The 19,439-nt window shown below is 35.2% G+C and overlaps 6 protein-coding genes across 12 annotated transcripts; 3 read left to right on the plus strand and 3 right to left on the minus strand.

Moving 5' to 3' along the window:
• The first annotated feature begins 1,645 nt into the window (after nucleotides 1-1,645).
• LOC123013490 (DNA topoisomerase 1) lies at nucleotides 1,646-7,497 on the plus strand. 4 transcript variants are annotated; one of them, XM_044412015.1, is made up of 6 exons: nucleotides 1,646-1,757; nucleotides 2,050-2,599; nucleotides 4,242-4,516; nucleotides 4,655-4,684; nucleotides 4,819-5,102; nucleotides 5,478-7,497. In XM_044412015.1, the coding sequence occupies exons 1-6, from the start codon at nucleotides 1,716-1,718 to the stop codon at nucleotides 7,153-7,155; spliced, it is 2,859 nt and encodes a 952-aa protein (XP_044267950.1). In that variant the 5' UTR covers nucleotides 1,646-1,715; the 3' UTR covers nucleotides 7,156-7,497. The 4 variants fall into 4 exon arrangements, with proteins under 4 accessions (XP_044267950.1, XP_044267951.1, XP_044267952.1 ...); XM_044412017.1 differs by lacking the exons at nucleotides 1,646-1,757; nucleotides 2,050-2,599 and adding exons at nucleotides 2,996-3,038; nucleotides 3,095-3,174; XM_044412016.1 differs by lacking the exon at nucleotides 4,655-4,684.
• Nucleotides 7,408-9,213, minus strand: LOC123013492 (ATPase WRNIP1-like). Its single transcript, XM_044412020.1, has 3 exons — nucleotides 7,932-9,213; nucleotides 7,640-7,885; nucleotides 7,408-7,585 (listed from the first exon to the last, which is right to left on the minus strand). The coding sequence occupies exons 1-3, from the start codon at nucleotides 9,100-9,102 to the stop codon at nucleotides 7,512-7,514; spliced, it is 1,491 nt and encodes a 496-aa protein (XP_044267955.1). The 5' UTR covers nucleotides 9,103-9,213; the 3' UTR covers nucleotides 7,408-7,511.
• Nucleotides 9,214-9,331: 118 nt separating this feature from the next.
• On the plus strand, nucleotides 9,332-12,323 carry LOC123013491 (protein O-mannosyltransferase 1). Its single transcript, XM_044412019.1, has 6 exons — nucleotides 9,332-9,897; nucleotides 9,946-10,740; nucleotides 10,785-11,005; nucleotides 11,060-11,389; nucleotides 11,438-11,655; nucleotides 11,704-12,323. The coding sequence occupies exons 1-6, from the start codon at nucleotides 9,605-9,607 to the stop codon at nucleotides 12,190-12,192; spliced, it is 2,346 nt and encodes a 781-aa protein (XP_044267954.1). The 5' UTR covers nucleotides 9,332-9,604; the 3' UTR covers nucleotides 12,193-12,323.
• On the minus strand, nucleotides 12,277-13,399 carry LOC123013495 (proteasome subunit beta type-7-like). Its single transcript, XM_044412025.1, has 3 exons — nucleotides 13,268-13,399; nucleotides 13,002-13,181; nucleotides 12,277-12,930 (listed from the first exon to the last, which is right to left on the minus strand). Exons 1-3 carry the CDS (start codon nucleotides 13,324-13,326, stop codon nucleotides 12,342-12,344), a joined length of 828 nt encoding a protein of 275 aa, XP_044267960.1. The 5' UTR covers nucleotides 13,327-13,399; the 3' UTR covers nucleotides 12,277-12,341.
• Nucleotides 13,400-13,408: 9 nt separating this feature from the next.
• Nucleotides 13,409-14,266, plus strand: LOC123013496. Its single transcript, XM_044412028.1, has 2 exons — nucleotides 13,409-13,804; nucleotides 13,853-14,266. The coding sequence occupies exons 1-2, from the start codon at nucleotides 13,491-13,493 to the stop codon at nucleotides 13,863-13,865; spliced, it is 327 nt and encodes a 108-aa protein (XP_044267963.1). The 5' UTR covers nucleotides 13,409-13,490; the 3' UTR covers nucleotides 13,866-14,266.
• On the minus strand, nucleotides 13,807-19,352 carry LOC123013493. 4 transcript variants are annotated; one of them, XM_044412021.1, is made up of 5 exons: nucleotides 18,865-19,351; nucleotides 18,699-18,814; nucleotides 16,006-16,515; nucleotides 15,148-15,307; nucleotides 13,807-14,025 (listed from the first exon to the last, which is right to left on the minus strand). In XM_044412021.1, exons 1-5 carry the CDS (start codon nucleotides 19,145-19,147, stop codon nucleotides 13,940-13,942), a joined length of 1,155 nt encoding a protein of 384 aa, XP_044267956.1. In that variant the 5' UTR covers nucleotides 19,148-19,351; the 3' UTR covers nucleotides 13,807-13,939. The 4 variants fall into 4 exon arrangements, with proteins under 4 accessions (XP_044267956.1, XP_044267959.1, XP_044267957.1 ...); XM_044412024.1 differs by lacking the exon at nucleotides 15,148-15,307 and adding an exon at nucleotides 15,478-15,717 and having other exon boundaries at nucleotides 13,902-14,025; nucleotides 18,865-19,352; XM_044412023.1 differs by lacking the exon at nucleotides 13,807-14,025 and adding an exon at nucleotides 15,478-15,717 and having other exon boundaries at nucleotides 15,166-15,307; nucleotides 18,865-19,352.
• Nucleotides 19,353-19,439: the final 87 nt, after the last annotated feature.

The raw sequence follows: 19,439 nt of genomic DNA on the forward strand, positions 1-19,439 counted from the left end.
GGACATTGGCCGTATATTTTTATTGTTTTAGTGTCTTTATGAATGTTTGTGATAGTTAATAATGTAATTAATTATTAACTTAAACAAAAAAAAATTCATAATTTAATTTTAAATGGTGCAATTTGGTGTAGAGCTAAGTTGGGTTAAATCGCTTTATTTTGAACTGGGAAATCTATTTGTCCTTATCTATTTGTTATTTGTTGTTAATTTTAATAATTAATTAGTTTTAAAACTAGGGAAAATGTGATTTTTTTCATACTTACAAGTCTTTAATACCGACTTTGTGACGAGTGAAATCAGTGGAATATATGAATCAACAAAAGGGAAGAGAATTATCGTATAAAAATTTAACAAACTCAAATACTAATAAATACGCTTTAATTCCCTGAAGACAAATTTGAGCGAAAATTTATGATGTTAAGAAATCAGGTGATAAAATTAGGGAATCAAGCAAACTGAAAAAAATTAATTCCACCCAACAAATATTTGCAAAAAGTTTATTAATTTACAATATTTTGTTCGAAGGTCAGTTGAGAAATGACGTATTGTTGATAAATAATTCGATCACTTCATCATCTTACTTAATTTATATTTAAAATAAACTTTTGAAAGGAATTAATAAGGGTTATTTTGTGTCTAACATCATTTATTCCTAAAACAAATTCCTTTTCTGTAATCTGAACACAATTATTTGTAAAGAGTTCCAGAAATCCCAATATTTCGACGTTCATATCGTGGGCGATTTCAAAGTCATATTTTTCAAGAATCACGACTTCAATGGGAATCTATATGTTTTTTAGCAGACAATAAATACAAAGATAGGTATATGCTTTTTTCCTCTTATTTGTCTAGAAATAAATCGGAACAGTATGTATTTGTAGAATATACCAAATTAAATTTTTATAAAGTTTGATCAGAAAAATTGACCGATTTTGTAAAATCGAGTTTGCCACTAAAACGGTTACGGAAAGCATTGCAAATAAAATTACAATTTTCAAAATTTTGGTCGTCTAGAAACACCCAAAATAGTTTTTGAAGAACGTTTTACATATCAAAACGGTTTTTCACGATATGAATAAACTGTTATTTTTTTTTATTTTAAAATGAATGCTAAAAATGAACTGAACTCAGAATTGTCGACCGTTTGTAGACATAAAGAATACCTAAAGGGCCCTACTAAGACATTTCTAAGAAAACAATAAGAAACAATTCGAATAAGTTTTCCCAGAAAGTCAGGTAAAACTGACAAGAATGGAGATAAAATTTGCTCAAGTTCCACAACTTTACACGTGGTTGCATGAGAGAAACTTTAAGTGAAAGAATTTTGATCATTTTGTCTGAAATATCTCAATTCCACCTTCATGCAACAAGTGCATACATTTTCTATAACCCACTCAATAAATTAAAATTCCCAAAAACCCACCGAAAAAATCGTCCATTGACACAAAAATGTGATCATCCTTTGAATCATCAACGACCAAAACAATAACTTTCTCCCGAAACTCTGCAATAAATTTCAAGCAGCTGATTCTGTGACATTCGTCCACTTTTCAAGTTCAAAGTTGAACGCACCAAATTCAAATAATAGCGCGCTACAGGTTATTGCCTCGGTGTGCGGCGCATGCGCACTATGCGCAATCGCGTACTTTGTCATAAAAGCGTTGCGTTTCCTCAACGAGGATTCTAAGTGTTTGCCTCGTTCAATCTGCGAAGCGATGGATGTCGAAAACGGTGCTAATGAGGAAGATTCCAGTCCTGTAAGTACCAAATTTAGTCTAGAATTTAATTACGCGAATTTCGGCTCGTCCACATTTTCCGCATTGTGTGAAATAACGGCGGTTTTCTCGTGCTCAAACAGCATTCGAGCGAAATTTTTCTAAGTCCCAAAATGGCGTCAGAGACTAAGTCCCACGTTTGTGGCATCGAGTCGAGAATATTCGCGATAAATCGAGATTACGTGTTTTAAAAAGCTTCATTTCGCTGATTTGGGGTTAATTTGCGGGGAATCTAGGGGGGCTCCATTTATAATTAGCACGTTTTTTGGTGCAGAGCCACAAGATGAAAGAGTATAACAGCGATTCGGTCCAAGTAAACGGCATAAACGGCTACTCGGACAAGAAGGGCCACAAATCGGAGCATAAAGACAAGCACAGAGACAAGGACCGCGAGAGAGACAGGGACAAAAGTAAAAGTAAAGAGCACAAGAGCTCGAAGGATAAAGACCGGCATAGTTCCAGTTCGAAGGATAAAGATCGAGATAAGGAACGACATAGTTCGCACAAGTCTTCAAGTCGAGACAAGGAGCGCACCGACAAGGACAAGCACCGCGACAAGGACAAACACCGGGACGAGAAAAAATCCTCCAAGGATAAGGACAGAGAACACAAGAGTTCGGACCACAAGTCGAGCTCGAAGGATAAAGAAAAGGACCGGAAGGATAAAGAGAAGCACAGCTCCTCAAAGGATAAAGATAAGGACCGACACAGCAGCTCCAAAGATAAGCACAGAGACAAAGATAAGCATCATTCCAGCTCTAAAGATAAAGACAAGAAGGATAGAAAAGAGAGGAAGAGCGAGAAAGAATCGGAGAAATCCTATGGTATTTTTTTTTTTCATCTAGTTTGCTAAAAATTTATTTGTAGCGATTGCTACTTCACTTCACCAGAGGGCGTAAAGCATAAAAGCACATCTGCAAAAATGGCCAAGTCTTAACGGTTTGTATCCAAATTTTGTTCTAATAGTACGACTAAAATCACGTCTAACAAAAGTAGTGCAGTTTTTTTGGCTGTTATCAATTTTTGTAGGTGTTATTTTTGCTCTAGGCTCTAAACCACTTAATGCTCTACAATTTGTCTAAATACTAAATTTGGGCAAACCAAGATAACGATGTATTTCAAATTAATTAAAAAAAAAACAATTTTTCATTGTATCACAACGGTATCCATAGTTTTGAGTTAGTTTGATTTGTCAAAATTTAATGTAATACAAATTTTTGGGACGTTAATGGCAATACTCGAAATAATAAATTTAAATATGAGGTATGTAAGTAAAAACCTAATTATTTGAGTTTTTTAATGATTGTAATGGCTTGCAGTTATATAGATAAGGCATGTATTAAAAAAATTACCATCTTCGTGATTGCGGAAAGAAAACATTGCTTTCTGACACAAGCTGGTATGTAATTTGTATTATCTTTAAAATTAATCCTGAAGATTTCAGACAAGATTGTTTTTCTCGTTTAAGTTTTCATCATTCGTAATTTTTACCAAGTTGAGGTTAATTTTTGCGTTTTTTAATGACTGATTTTTTTGCATTATTTTTCATATTTTAATAAAAAAGAATTGTTAAAAATGCTCGTGTAAAGACACAAGGAACATCTAAGTGTTGAATATTTTTTTGTTTTATATTATAGGAAATAACGAAGACGTTGAATTCTAAAGTTTTTGTTAACATTGTTTAAGAAACGTGCTTTTTCCAAGATATTAAAGACATTTTTCAAACTCACGTTTCACTTCGAAATGCATACTGCGAGAATGTCTAAAACAATTCTTATTGTTGCATGAACTAGATTTTAGAAATGCGAGCTTATGTGAGTTGTTTGTTAATTATTTTGTCGAAGAATAAATATTCAAAGACTCGAGACCACTTTCGATAGTTATCGAAATATTAATTGAAATCTCAATTAAATGTTATGACTGCTTGTTCTTCTAAAATAACCATATTTGAATCAGCATTTTAAGTTATCAAATGAAATATTTGTGATTGTTTTGTCTTTCATTGTAAATTAATCACATCTTGTTTATTATGTCTCAGTATTGGAGTTAAATTTTTAAATTACCTGTTAAGTATAAAAAATATACAGTTTTTAATGCATCATCAATCGTCATAATTGGCAACTATTTGATTATTTGTAGTCGGAAATATTTATTTCAATAAAGAAAAGTGAATTAGTAGAGGTCATATAAATTTCCTTGATTTATTTTAAATTTTATTCACTTTAATTGGGCTAGCAATTATTCGTATTTTGCTACAATTTAAGAAAAGTTAAATTAAGACAATCGGTACTATTATGTAATTATTTTTTATGTTAAATTTTCGGTCCACAACCTTATAAAACTTGGACAAAATCCAACTAGTACAAGTGACAATAATTGTAAAAATTATCTAACTGTAAAATCCAAGTTTATGTATGATAATAAAAACTATCATGCTGGAATGTTGATTATTGTTTTTATTATCAGACGACGAGAGAGAAAAGAAGAATAAAAACCATTCAAAACATGAAAATGACGTGGGGAGAGAAGATTCCGCGAAAGAAGATTCAATCGATGAAGATGATAATAAGCTCATAATCAAAGAAGAACCCGAATCTCAAGATGAAGTTGATGACAAAAATGCCTCAACTGTGAGCAGCTGTGATTACAATTTGTCTCAATTTAAATCGGACGAATCGAGATTTGAGGATAGTAATGCTGATGTAAAACAGGAAGATGACAGCGATGAAGATTTGCCTCTGGTATGTATTTCATTCACGTTTATGCCTTTATACTAAATAAAAACACTTTGAAATAATGGCCACTTGCCACACAATTACTAAGGACAATAAACATTTTTTGTAATCTCTTTAGTCATTAATATTCCATTGTCTTTTCAGCGAAAACCGTTCGCTCACAGACACAAATTGGTAGGTTTTCTGAAGTATTAATGTTTGTTTAGTGGTTTTAATATTAACATGTTTAGTTTGATTTTTGACTAATATTTTGCACTTTGCACTTTTTCTGCATATTTTTAATGGTGCTAATTTATATTTCTTTTTAGTCTGCCAGAATGGAACATCCATCAGTTAAAAGAAAAATTGAGTCTGACGACGAAGATGACATGCCGTTAAATGCGCGAAAGAAACCAAAGAAAGAGAAGAAGGATAAGTCTGAAAAGAAGAAAAAGAAGAGATCTATAGAGGATGAAGAAGAAGAAGAGTGGGAGCGACCTGTAAAAAAAGAGAAGATTAAGAAAGAAAAGGATTCGATCAAGACTGAGGGTGAAAGTCCTAAGAAAGGTGGACGAAAGAAGAAAGAAGAGGAACCGCAAGAAGTGTGGAAATGGTAAGTTTGAAATTTAGCGCCAACAGAAGTAGAGGGCGCTGTTGTTGTTTTGACAGTGTAATGGCGAAACGTTAGATGTAAAAATTGTTTGCTTTTTGTTGTGATGTTTAAAAGAATATTTTCCGTACATTATATGAAAGGTATTACAATTTATAGTTTACGACAATGTAAATTTTTATTAGCGACTTCTCAAGTCGCCAAAAATAAACTTAGGTTAACACATGTCAGTGTTCAAAACGTCTCAAATGTTTCTAAAACCGAGAAAACTAAAACAAGGCGCCGCCAGATTTTGCAAAAACTGTTAGTTTCAAAGAGGTATAAGATAAGTGCTTTGTTTTTAATTAACAATAATTGATTTTTTGTTGTTTTCTTAAGGTGGGAAGAAAAAAAGGAAGATGATGGAAAGAAGTGGAAATTTTTGGAGCACAAGGGTCCTGTTTTTGCACCACCATATGAACCATTACCTGATCACGTGAAATTCTACTATGATGGCAAAGAAATGAAATTATCTCAAGAAGCTGAAGAAGTAGCCAGTTTCTATTCAAAAATGTTAGATCACGATTACACAACAAAAGAAGTGTTCAATAATAATTTCTTCAAAGATTGGCGAAAAGTGATGACAGAAAGCGAAAGAAAATTGATTAAAGATTTAAGAAAGTGCAATTTTAAATCAATGCATGCCTACTACATGGATCTTGCAGAGAAAAATAGAAATCGTACAAAAGAAGAGAAGCAAGCGATAAAAGAGAAAAACGAGGCTTTGGTTAAAGAGTATGGATTTTGCAATATAGACGGCCACAAGGAAAAAATAGGTAATTTCAAAATTGAACCACCTGGTTTGTTCAGAGGGCGCGGGGAACATCCAAAAATGGGGATGTTGAAACGGCGAGTGGAGGCTGAGGATATTATAATTAATTGTAGTAAAGATTCGAAAATACCGGAACCTCCACCGGGACACCAATGGAAAGAAGTCAGACATGATGACAATGTTACGTGGTTGGCCTCATGGACTGAAAACGTACAGAATCAAGTGAAATACATAATGCTAAATCCCAGTTCAAAATTAAAAGGCGAAAAGGATTGGCAAAAATACGAAACTGCCAGAAGATTACACAAGTGCATTGATAAAATTCGTGAAGAGTATAAAGATGATTGGAAGTCGAAAGAAATGCGTATCAGACAGCGTGCAGTGGCCTTGTATTTCATTGATAAACTAGCGCTGAGAGCAGGTAACGAAAAAGACGAAGATCAGGCGGATACAGTAGGCTGTTGCTCGCTCCGAGTTGAACATATCTCTCTACACAAGGAAAAAGACGGCAAAGAGTACGTTGTAGTGTTTGATTTCCTGGGTAAAGACTCTATACGTTACTATAACGAAGTGCCGGTCGAAAAACGTGTCTTCAAAAACTTGCAACTTTTCATGGAACACAAATCGCCAGGGGATGATTTGTTCGATCGTCTCAATACCGCAATTATGAATAAACATCTGAACGAACTAATGGAAGGCCTCACAGCGAAAGTGTTCCGTACTTACAACGCGTCTTGGACTTTGCAACAACAGTTGGATAAATTGACAAATGCGGACGATTCAGTGGCGGAGAAAATTTTAGCTTACAATCGGGCGAATCGCGCGGTTGCTATCCTCTGTAACCATCAACGTTCAGTGCCGAAAGGGCACGAAAAGTCCATGGAAAAACTAAAGGAGAAAATCGATGCGAAGAAGGAAGCGATAAGAGATGCAGAACGACAGGTCAAAGATGCGGCAAAAGATGCGAAACACGGCAGTGTTAAAGAGAAAACCGTCTATGATAAAAAGAAGAAAATGTTGCAACGCTTGAAGGAACAGTTGACGAAATTGGAAATCCAGGAAACTGACAGAGACGAAAATAAAACCATCGCTTTGGGTACTTCCAAACTTAATTATTTGGATCCCCGTATCAGTGTCGCTTGGTGTAAAAAATACGGTGTCCCAATCGAAAAAATCTATAACAAGACGCAAAGAGACAAGTTTCGTTGGGCTATCGATATGGCAGGTCCAGATTACATCTTTTAATTTAGTGAAATTTTTCATTTTAATGCACCTCTGTGCTGTTCCGTGTGTAATTATGTTAAGTTGTAAGTAATAGTGAAGTTTTAACAATTAATTTATTGTGAATAAATTTGAAAACGTTGTATGGAAGCGGTGCATTTTTTAAATAATTGTTTTATCAAGAAACGAATCATCTATCATTTTTTTAAATCTGGATTATTTTAGGCGACCTTGTAAGAGCTTTAGTTAATGTAAAAATATTTATATTTTGAACAATCCATTTTAGTTATTATATTCCTGTTACAATAACAGTGATTGTAGGAGTCTGTATATTACAGATTTGATAAAATAAAGAATATAAAAATATTTGGTGATAGAAATTATTTGAAAAAGTCCACATCTTTGAGTTCTGGTGGCATGTAGTACCTTTCACTACCTTCAAGTTTACCATATCCTAAAATTGTACATTATTAAAAACAATTCTCAGTCAAAAAAGCTAAAAGCAAACCTAAATCTTTCATTAATCTGGTTGGAGCATTCCTCAAGTGCATAGGGACAGAGGGTTGCAACCCCTCACAACTTTTGATGGCCTGTTTTGCTCTAGCTAATGCCGAATCGGCCTCTCTTGATTTTGGGGCCCTAGCTAAATAAATTGCGCACTGGGCCAAAAGTACATCAGATTCGGGCATTCCCAATAACTGACATCCTTGCATTGTAGTGACTGCTAATTGTAGAGCTCTCGGGTCTGCATTACCTGAACCAAAAAATACTAAATGATCACTGAGTTTCATTTTTTTTACCAATATCTTCACTAGCGGCCCTGACCATTCTGCGAGCAATAAATAGAGGGTCCTCTCCACTGACTATCATTCTTGTGGTCCAATAAAGAGCAGCATTAGCATCTGAGCCCCTGATTGACTTGTGCATGGCTGAAATGACATTATAATGCTCTTCCCCTTTGCGATCATACAACAAATGAGATTTCTTGATTTTTTCCTTAATATCCTCGATCGTAACAACTTTATTTTTAACTTCGTTGTATTGGAGAACTAGCTGAAGGTTTCCCAAGGCAATTCTAGCGTCCCCATCGCTTATATCAGCCAACCACTTAAGAGCATCTGCTTGAACTGCAAAACCTTTACTCTTGGCCCCTGTATCTACAATTTCCACATTGAAATTCCTAGCCCCACGTTCTAGAATTTTATACAAGCAATCGGGCTCCAATTTCTGCAAGACAATGACACGACAGCGGCTCAAAAGCGCCGAATTTACAGTAAACGAGGGGTTCTCAGTGGTCGCCCCTACTAACACGATGTCCCCTTTCTCCACATGCAACAGGAAAATATCTTGTTGTTTTTTATTAAATCTGTGAATCTCATCCATGAATAGCACAGTGCGGCACCCGAATTTCTGCTGCAATTTCGCTGCCGAGACCACATTTTGCACGTCCTTGACTCCTGCAGTCGCCGCGCATAATGACACAAATTTCAATTTCGTGGGGTTACTTTTACATATCCCTTGGATAACTCCCGAGAGGGAGGTTTTGCCGCAACCGGGAGGCCCCCACAGCACCATATTTGGGATGTCTCCTTTCTCCAGTAGTGTCCTCAGCACGGTGTTTTCACCCAAGACGTGGTTTTGGCCTATAAAGTCGTCCAAACTTTTGGGTTGGAGTTGTTTGGCCAAAGGAGTCGTGAATGTCAGGGGGTTCTCTTTGGTGCTAGTTGAAGACGAGCTTGAAGTTTTTGCTTTTTTAGATGGTGAAGTTAATTCGAGTTTTTGGGTGGATTTTGGTTTTCCTGTGAAATTTTGAGGGATAACTGGCGAAGGGGAGCGTTTTCGTTTGGGCATTTCTTCAGCATCCGCCGAGTTTAGGAAAATACACTTGTTGACGTGATTTTCGATCAAGTTCAATGAAAATGATTTATCACAAATAGGGCAATTACCAGTGGTTTCGTTATCTTTGTCCATTGTGGTCTTTTTTGTGAACAAACAAGAGAAGACTTAACCTAGAAGAGATTATTCAAAAATACGCGCCTCTTTTAAGAAGGTACCAACAGCAATGATAAAATTACCATATTTGTAAACACAAAAAACGAAAAATTTAATTTTTATCTACAAAATAATAAAGGAGTGATAAGACATGTGTTAATAACCCAAGAAATTGTTTACAATATTTTATTTTACTGAAACCTATTTTTAAATACATTTGCTTATTTTTAAGGTTATATTTTTAATCACGAAATACTCATTTCTTAAAAATAATAATAATAATAAATGAGATCAACTGCAAATATAGCCTTGTATAACAATTATTTGGAATGAGAAAAATGTAAACATAAAACTGACCTAACCTAAACAGAATCTCGGAAAGATCGGTGCTAATGACCTCAAAGTGCTACGTGGATGTTTCACCTGCCTTAATGACATATTTTTCAAAAATGTGTGTGCCTTTACCGTTTCTTTGAAATAAATGGAAAGTTTACGCAACAGGAAACATAAAGATAAGTTGATTGATCAATACAGCGACAATGAGAAAAAAAGTGCACAAAAAGAGAAAATTCAGGACAATCCCAGTGAAAAATGTAAGAAACCAAACGGCAATACTCTCAATTATTTAAACAATGAAGAAAAAGAGGTATCATACTCGGTTAAAACGGCCAAATTTTTGCGAATAAACTTTGAAATTGATTTAATCTCAATAGGGTTATTTTTGTGTGGTTTACTGACTCGAATGTACAGACTGGAAGAACCCAAAAACATTGTGTAAGTGACCCCAAGTGTGATTTTCCTGTTCTAATTGTTATTTTTTAGATTTGATGAGTTACATTATGGTAAATATGTGTCTCTCTACATGAAAAACATATTTTTCTTTGATTCTCACCCCCCATTGGGGAAACAGTTAATAGCAGCAGTGGCCTACTTGGCCGGTTTTGACGGAAAATTCAAATTCGATAAAATAGGAAGTCCATATCCTGAGACAATCCCATTGTTTGCTCTACGTTTTGTCCCTGCATTTTTTGGAAGTTTGATAATACCGACATCTTATCATTTGATGCTAGAGTTGGGGTTAACACAATGGACTTCGTTGTTGGCAGCAGTATTACTCTTATTAGATAACGCTTTGTTGACCCAAAGTCGGTTTATTTTAATGGAGTCAATGTTACTCTTTTTTGCCTTATTTGGCATTTTTTGCATTTTAAAATTTCGCCAATACTACTCAAATCCGTATTGCATTTTTTGGTTTTTGTGGCTCGGCCTCGGGTTTATTTCACTGACTTGCGCTTTGTCTGTGAAATATGTTGGGTTTTATTCGTTTTGTTTGGGGATTGCGATCCTCGGTCGTGACTTTTGGAAAATGTTGTCTTCCTCCACTCTTACAGATAGGGCCCTTTTTATACGATTTGTTGTCCAAACGGTCGTCACGACTTCATTTTCTCTTTTAATTTACTTGTCTGTTTTTTACATTCATTTGAAAGTATTGTACAAAGCGGGACCACATGATAGTATTATGACCAGTGCGTTTCAAGCCTCCCTTGACGGTGGTTTGGCTTCCATCACCAAAGGACAGCCCCTTTTGGTGGCACACGGATCGCAGATTACTCTAAGGTACTTGTGACAATTAGTGGTAATTTTTTAAATCGCAATTTTAGGCACACCCATGGGAGGACGTGCTGGTTACATTCCCACAATCACGTTTATCCAATCAGATATCCCGACAAAAGAGGATCTAGTCATCAACAACAAGTCACCTGTTATTCGTTCAAGGATGTTAATAACTGGTGGATTGTTAAGAGGCCAAATAAAAACGACCTTGTTGTCGAACAACCCATAGATGTAATAAAGCATGGAGATGTCATCCAGTTAGTTCATGGTGACAAACGATTTTTATTCATTTATAATTTTCCTATTACGTAAAATTTTTCAGGTATAACAAGCCGTGCCTTAAATTCCCACGATGTGGCCGCCCCTGTGTCCCCGCAATGTCAGGAAGTTTCCTGTTACATCGACTACAACGTCTCAATGCCTGCACAAAATCTCTGGAGGGTCGAAATTTTAAACCGGGATCAAAACGGAGACAACTGGCATACTATACAATCATTGATAAGACTGATACATGTTGATACAAACACAGCTCTCAAATTCACTGGACGACAACTCCCAGATTGGGGCTTCCATCAGCATGAAGTTGCAGCTGACAGGATTATCAATCAAGACGACACTGTATGGAACGTCGAGGAGCACCGCTACACAAAATGTAATTTTTCCCTCATCTTAATAAAAAAAATAATTATTTGATTAACAGCCGATGATCAAAAAGAACGCGAACGTGAACTCGTCACCGCTGAAATGATCCCAACAGCAGCAACTTCGCTAACATTCTGGGAGAAATTCTTCGAATTGCATTACAAAATGCTGTTTTCGGGGACTGAAAGCGTGCAAAATCATATGTACAGTTCGGAACCTCTGGAATGGCCGTTGATGGCTCGGGGGATCGCTTATTGGGTCTCGTCGACAAGCAACGTAAGTCAACGTAAATCTAATTCAGAAAAAAATAAATTCCAATCGTAGGCTCAAATACATCTCATTGGAAATCTCTTACTTTGGTACTCCGGAACCGCCGGCCTTGCCACCTACTTTACTTTACTTGTCTTCTATCTTCTTCGTCGCCGGAGACATTGTTACGATCTTGATGAGAAAAAATGGGAACAATTTCAATTAATTGGAGAGTTATTTTTCACAGGGTATTTGTTTCATTATTTACCATATTTTTTTGTTGAGCGGACGCTCTTTTTACACCATTATTTGCCGGCATTTACGTTCAAAACCTTGTTATTGGCTGCCTTGATCGAACACGTTTATTTAACAATTAGTGATATTTTTAAAATCAGAGTTATAAAGTATATTTTTATAGTACTTATATTTTTATGGATTTGTTGCATATTTTACGTTTTTACCAAATTTACCGTATTGTGTTATGGTACAACTCCTTTAACTACAAATGATATTATTGATTTAAGATGGAAAGACACTTGGGATTTTATAGTTCATAAAAACTAACATTAGCGATTTGTTATTCCATGACTAGATTAGAAATTTTATATTTTTTAAAATTGATACTCATATTTATATTGAAAAAAATAATCATTTTTTATATATTTTATTATGAACTGAATAAATGTATTTACTTGAAAAAACATTTAATTAATTTAAGCCGTATCCATCTGCTCAGCCTCAATAGAATGAACAGCAACGTCAACCACATCAACCTTGATTACTTTACTTTTTAAAACAGAAGTAGTCCCTTTGGGGTACTGGTAAGACGACTGACGGACCCCCTTTTTGTTTGCCTCATCGTAAGTTCGGCGATAATCAACAGACCCCTTTCTTATTATGCAAACATCCACATTAGACCCTGACCCCAAATCGTTGAAAATACCAGCAGCGATGGCATCCCGTACCAACTTAACTCCTTCTTCCTCATCTAAATCGGGCTTCCAGCGTGACTCAAAAACTGCCATGGCAGCAAGTGAACCAGAACCCATGGTAGTGTACGGTAGTTTATCTGTGGAACCATGGGGGTAAATGGAGTACAAATGTGGCCCAGTGACGTCAACGCCGCCAAGGACGAGAGCTGCACCAATGTACCCTTGGTAGCGGAAGAGATACTGTTTCAGCATTTGGTTAGCGGTAGCCACACGTGGAATTCGATTGGTGAACAAACGGTGGAGTTCAAGTTGAGAGGAAATCATTTGGGTGGTTTGTTCTGTATCGGCTGCAGTCCCGGCCCCGCAACAACTGTAATTTATTACATTTAGCCCTTGTTGGTAGCATTAAACCAATATGTGTGACTTTGAAAAAACACTTACTACATATTGGGGGCGAGGTAGTGGATCTTTTCGCAGTTTTTATCAGAGACTGTGGTATCTTCAGTGGCTCGGGTGTCAGCCCCAAGGATAACTCCATCTTTGTAAGTGATTCCAACAATCGTAGTGCCAGTTTTGGTGGCTTTGGGGACCGGAAAGCCTTTAGTTTCGAGTACAGCATTTCTGAAAGAGGTTATGTTGATGACAAGGCAAAATACGGGCCAGAATTTAAGCAAAAAATTAAAATAATTAGATTTTTATAGGCTTACCGTTTGCAATTAGCAAATGAGAATCCCGGGGGTGCAATTTCGGGGCATAAAACCGACATTTTTGCGATTTGTTTATTGAAAACGACAAGAAACAAGTCGGTGAAATGATTCGTAATTTTTAATTTTAGGGATTTTAGCTGTCACTTGTCATTTTACCAAAATGACGTAGTGGTGATAAGGGGGTGCGATTTGTTTTGCTCTTCTTAAACATAAAGATCAAAAAATGTTTAGTAGAAGTAGCACAGTGCCACAAAGAAATAAATTTTCCATGACCAGGCAACAGTTAATTGATGACATCGAAGCGATTTATAGGGACCAGGAACAGAGAAGTAAACTGTACTTGTGTCTGGATGAGAAGCCCCCCAGAGAAACAAAATTCGAGAAAATTGAGGAGTTTTTAAAAGGTACGCAAGACTTAGAAAAAAGTTCTAACATACTCAACAGTTTAAAACGCGAAATGGAGGACTTACAGAAAGATATTGCTTCACAAATCTCAACTATTAGAGAAACTTCAGCCAATGCTTTAAGGAGTTCAGAGTAATTAATATATCGTTGTTATCTATATTTTTAATAAAATAATTGCAGTACAATACTTTAAGTTAATCTTATTTGACCAAAAACCAGTGAAACAGTATAGATTTTTGAATGTGTAAATTACAATAACAAGGGTACTTAAACGGGATAATGCATTGGATTAACGTCAGCGTGAGCCTGAACATTACGATCTGACATGTAGAAGCAAATCGAGCATGGGTGTCCTGTAAAATAAAAATGTAAGAAATGGGAACACATTATATTAAATATTCGTTAAAGCAGTTAAAACGTTCAAAGAAAATGAGAATTGCAAGTCTAATTGTTATTGACTTTATGTACTTTTAGTTAATCATGATTTACACACATTCCCTTTGATTAATATTTTTTGAGAATCACATGAAACCAATAATGTTTTTGTATATTGCAGTCAAAAAAAGCAAAAGCATTAATAAATATTACAACACAGAAGTGCCAATTTGTTAAGTGCGGTTAAGCATATTATTAAAATCACACAATAATGAAAATTAATCCTTACCTGTTTTTAAGACGTAGTGAAAAATTGTTAGTATTTGTGGTGTAAGAGGAAAACAGAAAAAAATGTCTAATATGAAACAATGATTGTTTTATTTTTAAAAATATGTTTGTAAACATAGATCATCTTGGACGGAATGTATTTCTATGCGGTTCTAAAACTAGAATATTAAGTACATAAGTAACAGTTTTAAAAATCTATAATGTAACAGTCTCTAATATTGGTAAATATATAAAATATAAACTCTTTACAATTAATCAGCATTTATGTGAATTTTTAAGTACATAAAATTTCTATCACTCTAAGACGTTAGTCTTTTTGTGCATGATTTTGATTACTTCTGGGTCAGAAACCAAATCATTATTTTCTTTTATAGATTAATGATTTTGTTTCCCACCTTCACTACGTTTTGGATGGCAAATCAATAAAAGCGCCTAACTAAACCGGTCATTAATGTAAAATACCAGCCTCAGGGTAATTAGTAATAAGTTTCAACAAATGGGAGAAATGGTTAAGTAGAAACCCACCCATAGCCACTAATACTAAATAGAGAGTAAAGTAATTGAAGGAAGAAAATATTGACTTTATGTAGATTAAACTCATAAATCTACACCACATCTTATATTTTAATGCCCTCTGTAAGTAATAAAGTATTAAAATAAGTCCTAATATTTTGTACAAAAGTGAATTGTATTCACTTGAAGTTGTATAAAATGCATAATCGTCAATTTTAAAAATGAAGGTCATTGTATGCAACATTTGCTATCATAAGGTTGGTCAGGGATGCTAAAAAATGACTTTACTGTTAACTTGCCTGAAGGTTTACAGTGCAGATGTTCTTCTATAAATTGACAGGGACAAGTATGTGAAGGACAATGACGACCCCCTGAGGCCGGTGGACTTACTAATAATCCACGTACAACACTACGACCCCAACGAGATGCATACCGTAAATATAACAATGTTGCCCTTTCCTGAAAACAAACATTTCGGGTGATGGTTTTTTATACAAAATTGGAATGTTTGAGAGGTGTGATATTCGAATTTGGCAGTATTAATTTTCCTCAACCCGTCAAGTGAATGAAAAGAACCCGTGTGTTATAAAAGTAATAAAAACAAAAGTGCATAAGATTCGTAAAATTACTTAATCGATGCCTCGGCTGGCCAAAAAGCGCGACCAAATCGGGCAGCAATCTCTATCAGATCTTGGCGGTTTATTTGCCAGTATCTCCTCGACGTACTGACAGGGACATAGTGATGAATTTACGTGGAGAGGATTGGACGGATTCCCCAACATTTCGTCCACAGTCCAATCTAAACGTCTCCTGAGAAAATCTTTTCCCCACCTTTGCAAATAGCGCAAGAACAACTGCTCAGCCCGGTCCTAAATTGCAAGAAAACACTTCTATAGAGCCTGAGTTTGGCTGTCACAATAGAGGCTAGAATAGTGGAGTGGCTAGATCTTTAATGCACTCTTGTTTTTGTTTTTGTGAAAAATGTAAAGCCATGCATTTCTGAGATTATTATCACACCACTCCAATCTGCACCTCTACTGTTACGAAATTTGTTAGTTGATTTGTGCAAAAGAAGACAGTCAAAGAACTAATTCGTCAAATGAGTTAATCTTGCGGCCAAATTACAGTCACGCGCTATTAACTAGCTAAATGCCCACCTGTTTCCTGGATAACCTCGTCGTTCGACTTCCTTGAATAACAATGTCATGGGCTGTGATGTCCATCCTCTGCTCCCACCCATTCGACGGGTCTCTTTCCTGCTGATCGATGCTCGTTTGTAAATGTGCTATACACGGAGCCGAATCCATGTACAAGAAGCAAAGATTGACTTTGTGACACGAAATTTTTCCTCTATCGTCGAGTGCTATCACAATTTTATGTCTGAGTAATTGTTTATTTACATGCGCCAGACATCGTTCCAAGTTTCGGGATAACTTGAATTTTATCCACATTGAGAAGAAAATTGCAGCTGCGTTTAAAACTAACCAACCGATTCCTAATCCGAAAAGTGTAAGACCAGATAAACCTGAGAATAATAAACCGAATAGTACGGAGAATGCAAGGATGATCCATACGACGAGGACACGCTTATAACACACGTTGTATAGCGTGAATCGGTAGTCGTTGACTAAGAGTTCCATGGCTTGGACGTATTCTTCCACAGTCAGCTGAAAAAAATACATTCATTGCCATTATTCGAGAATTGAATATTTATAAAAAAAAAAGGAATAGAGCAACGACTTGGTGTAATTCAACAATGTTGTTTTAATATGAGTTACGTTCAAAGGAAAATAACACTTAAGTTTAATTATCTACTTTGATTTAAAAATTACGTATGAAAATTCATTAGCAATCCAGCGCTAATAAATTTAAAGCCGCAAACTGCATTTGCGTATAATATAATTGTAAATATTAAAACTGGTATTGTTGTTTAAATAATTACATTTTTTATGACTCAACGTTGTTGATTATGTTATCGAAACAAGTGTTCGTTCTTTTATGCTTTTCTGATTCAACTTTAGTAATAATTATTTCCTTTGAATAATTCTTAAAAAATGAAGTCGATTTATTTATTTGTTATTTCTTAAAAATTTGATTTGTCCTTTAATCCTATTTTAAAGCTGTCTCAAACAGCCTTGGAAAATGACTTGTATGTTTTTATTTGTTTGAAAAATGGTAATTTTGTGTTTGGCATACTACAATTTAGGTATTTATAGATTTGTTTTGGTTCTACTACAAAGTTAATTTTATTTTCTCCGTTTGAATGCGTTTATGTTTTCCATTGAAAAGATATATCAAAAATTGTCTTCAAAAGGTTAACACTATTTAAAAAAATCATTTTCACTGTCTTGAAATAAATTGAGCGGTGTAGTCAAATAAATTTTTACATTTTATTTTTGTTTTAGAAAATCTGATGTAATATTTTTAACATTTTAGTAATGGTCGGCAGAAAAAAATGCTGCCTCAAACCATGTACCCCTGCGAATGACTACAACTACAGGTTCAGCCTATTTGCTTTAAAAATATCTGAGTAAAGCTAAATTACTTAATTCTGAAAAGGCAGGCGTATCGGTCCATAGTCCGATAAAGCAATAAACTTCCAGTTACTTTCTCAGAATTTATATTATGATGGCAAAATTATCAAATGGCCGTTGCGAACACTGATAATATGCAACTTTATGCTCTAAATATCAAAATTATGCAACAACTCCCAAAAACTTAAAAATATGCAAAATATGCATTTTTTAATTGGCCTATTCGCATTGTTTTGATGTGTTTTGTGCACATTTATTTATTTTTTGTGTAAAAGAAGGATATGTGTTACAACTGAACCCTACTGACAAATTCAGTGTCAAAAAGCTCTATTTCTGGTACAGGAAAAAGTTTGTGAAAAGTAAGAATGGCAAAAGAAAAGCAACAAGATATAATAACCATTGGTGTTTTATGGATATAATAAGCAATCGGTTTGATAAAGCAAGAAATCATGCACTGTGATTGGTTTAAGGGAAATACTGCTAAACAATACTAAATTATGACTAAATCATAAACATAATATGACGTCTTTTAATTAAAAGTATTTAACTTGCAATTATTTTTTTATTCTTCGACACTGTCAAAATTTACGGTTTTTCTCCCGTGTAAGGAAGTTTTGACAACTGTTTGGTATTTCTCAATACGAAACGTCAGATTATTTTTAACAGATTTAAAGCAATTTTAAGCGTTGTTGAGACTAATTCGAAAAATAAAATGTTGTATTCAACTCGTTTGATAAAAAATCCACTTCGTGAAATAAAGCGTCCGATTTACACTCAAACTCGTCTAATAAATAACTATTATCACGATCATTAAATAATACGTTTGTTATTTACTTTATGTCACTTTGAAACATCTCTTTTTGTTAAAAAAAAATAGTTTTCCGTGTACGACTCGTTTTTTAACTTCTCCTTCGTGAGTAATAGTCAGCATTATATGCTTGTTGAATAATATACTAATTGTTAATTATTTGTCAAATTCAAATCACTTTAAAAACGACAGGTGACAAAACACTACCACCGCCAAGTTGAAATATTTTTTCAATTTACTTACATCTTCTTCTTCTTGGATCTTCTTGGTATGGAAACGATGAACAAAACACGATTAGCCCGTCACACCAAACTTTTATTTTAATAGCACAACGCGTTTCGACCACAAAGTGGTCATCCTCAGGTGAGAATAAAACTCACCTGAGGAGTTTTATTTTATTTTTTATTCTCACCTGAGGATGACCACTTTGTGGTCGAAACGCGTTGTGCTATTAAAATAAAAGTTTGGTGTGACGGGCTAATCGTGTTTTTGTTCATAATTTACTTACAGTCAAACCTTGGGCCATTAGCTCTTCAGGCACTAATTCTGGACGGAATAGAGCTGGTGTTATCCACGGAAAACGCGTATTTACAGGCAAAAGTGTTACAATAATATCACCATTAGCTACAACAAAATTCAGTTAAAAACAATAAAATTTGTTAAAAAAAACTTACAGAATCCTTGTCGAATAGGTTCAACGGTAGCAACTGGTAACTCCACATTTCTCATGGGTTTTGGGTCCAAAACCGCGACATTATTTTCCGCGGGTTTGCTTATGCTTCTTTCCAAATTAACTTGCACACTTTCTGTCGCTATCACAGCTGGTGTATCTTTATTATTGCCGTTTCCATCCTCGTCAAACTGCACCCAGGCCTTACTGGGTGCAGGTTGGGGTGCAGGGTTGACACTATCGCCTTGGCCTATTTCCTTCTTCGACGACACATTATTCTCACTCATTTTGGTGCAAGTTTGGTTCGCGTTTAAAAATAGATGAATTATTTAAGTACACGCATTTTTCATAAAAATAAATAACGAGGTGTTTACGCACAATTTGCCAGCAAACTACGATATCACGAGTGTCAAAACAAAGAGGGGGCGGATCGGAACACTTTGCAGGTAGGTATTTTACTAACCAGGTGAGCTGGCATTTTGAAAAGTGTATTTTCACCTGCAAAACACGTGACAAAATCGTGCCACGGTTCCTCCATAGATGACACTACGGGGCGATGTTTGTGTTTTTAAAACCTGG

This window comes from Tribolium madens, unplaced genomic scaffold (assembly GCF_015345945.1).
Source record: "Tribolium madens isolate multiple individuals breed KSU strain unplaced genomic scaffold, Tmad_KSU_1.1 Scaffold_96;HRSCAF=242;Tcas5.2_LG5, whole genome shotgun sequence".
Taxonomy (NCBI): domain Eukaryota; kingdom Metazoa; phylum Arthropoda; class Insecta; order Coleoptera; family Tenebrionidae; genus Tribolium; species Tribolium madens.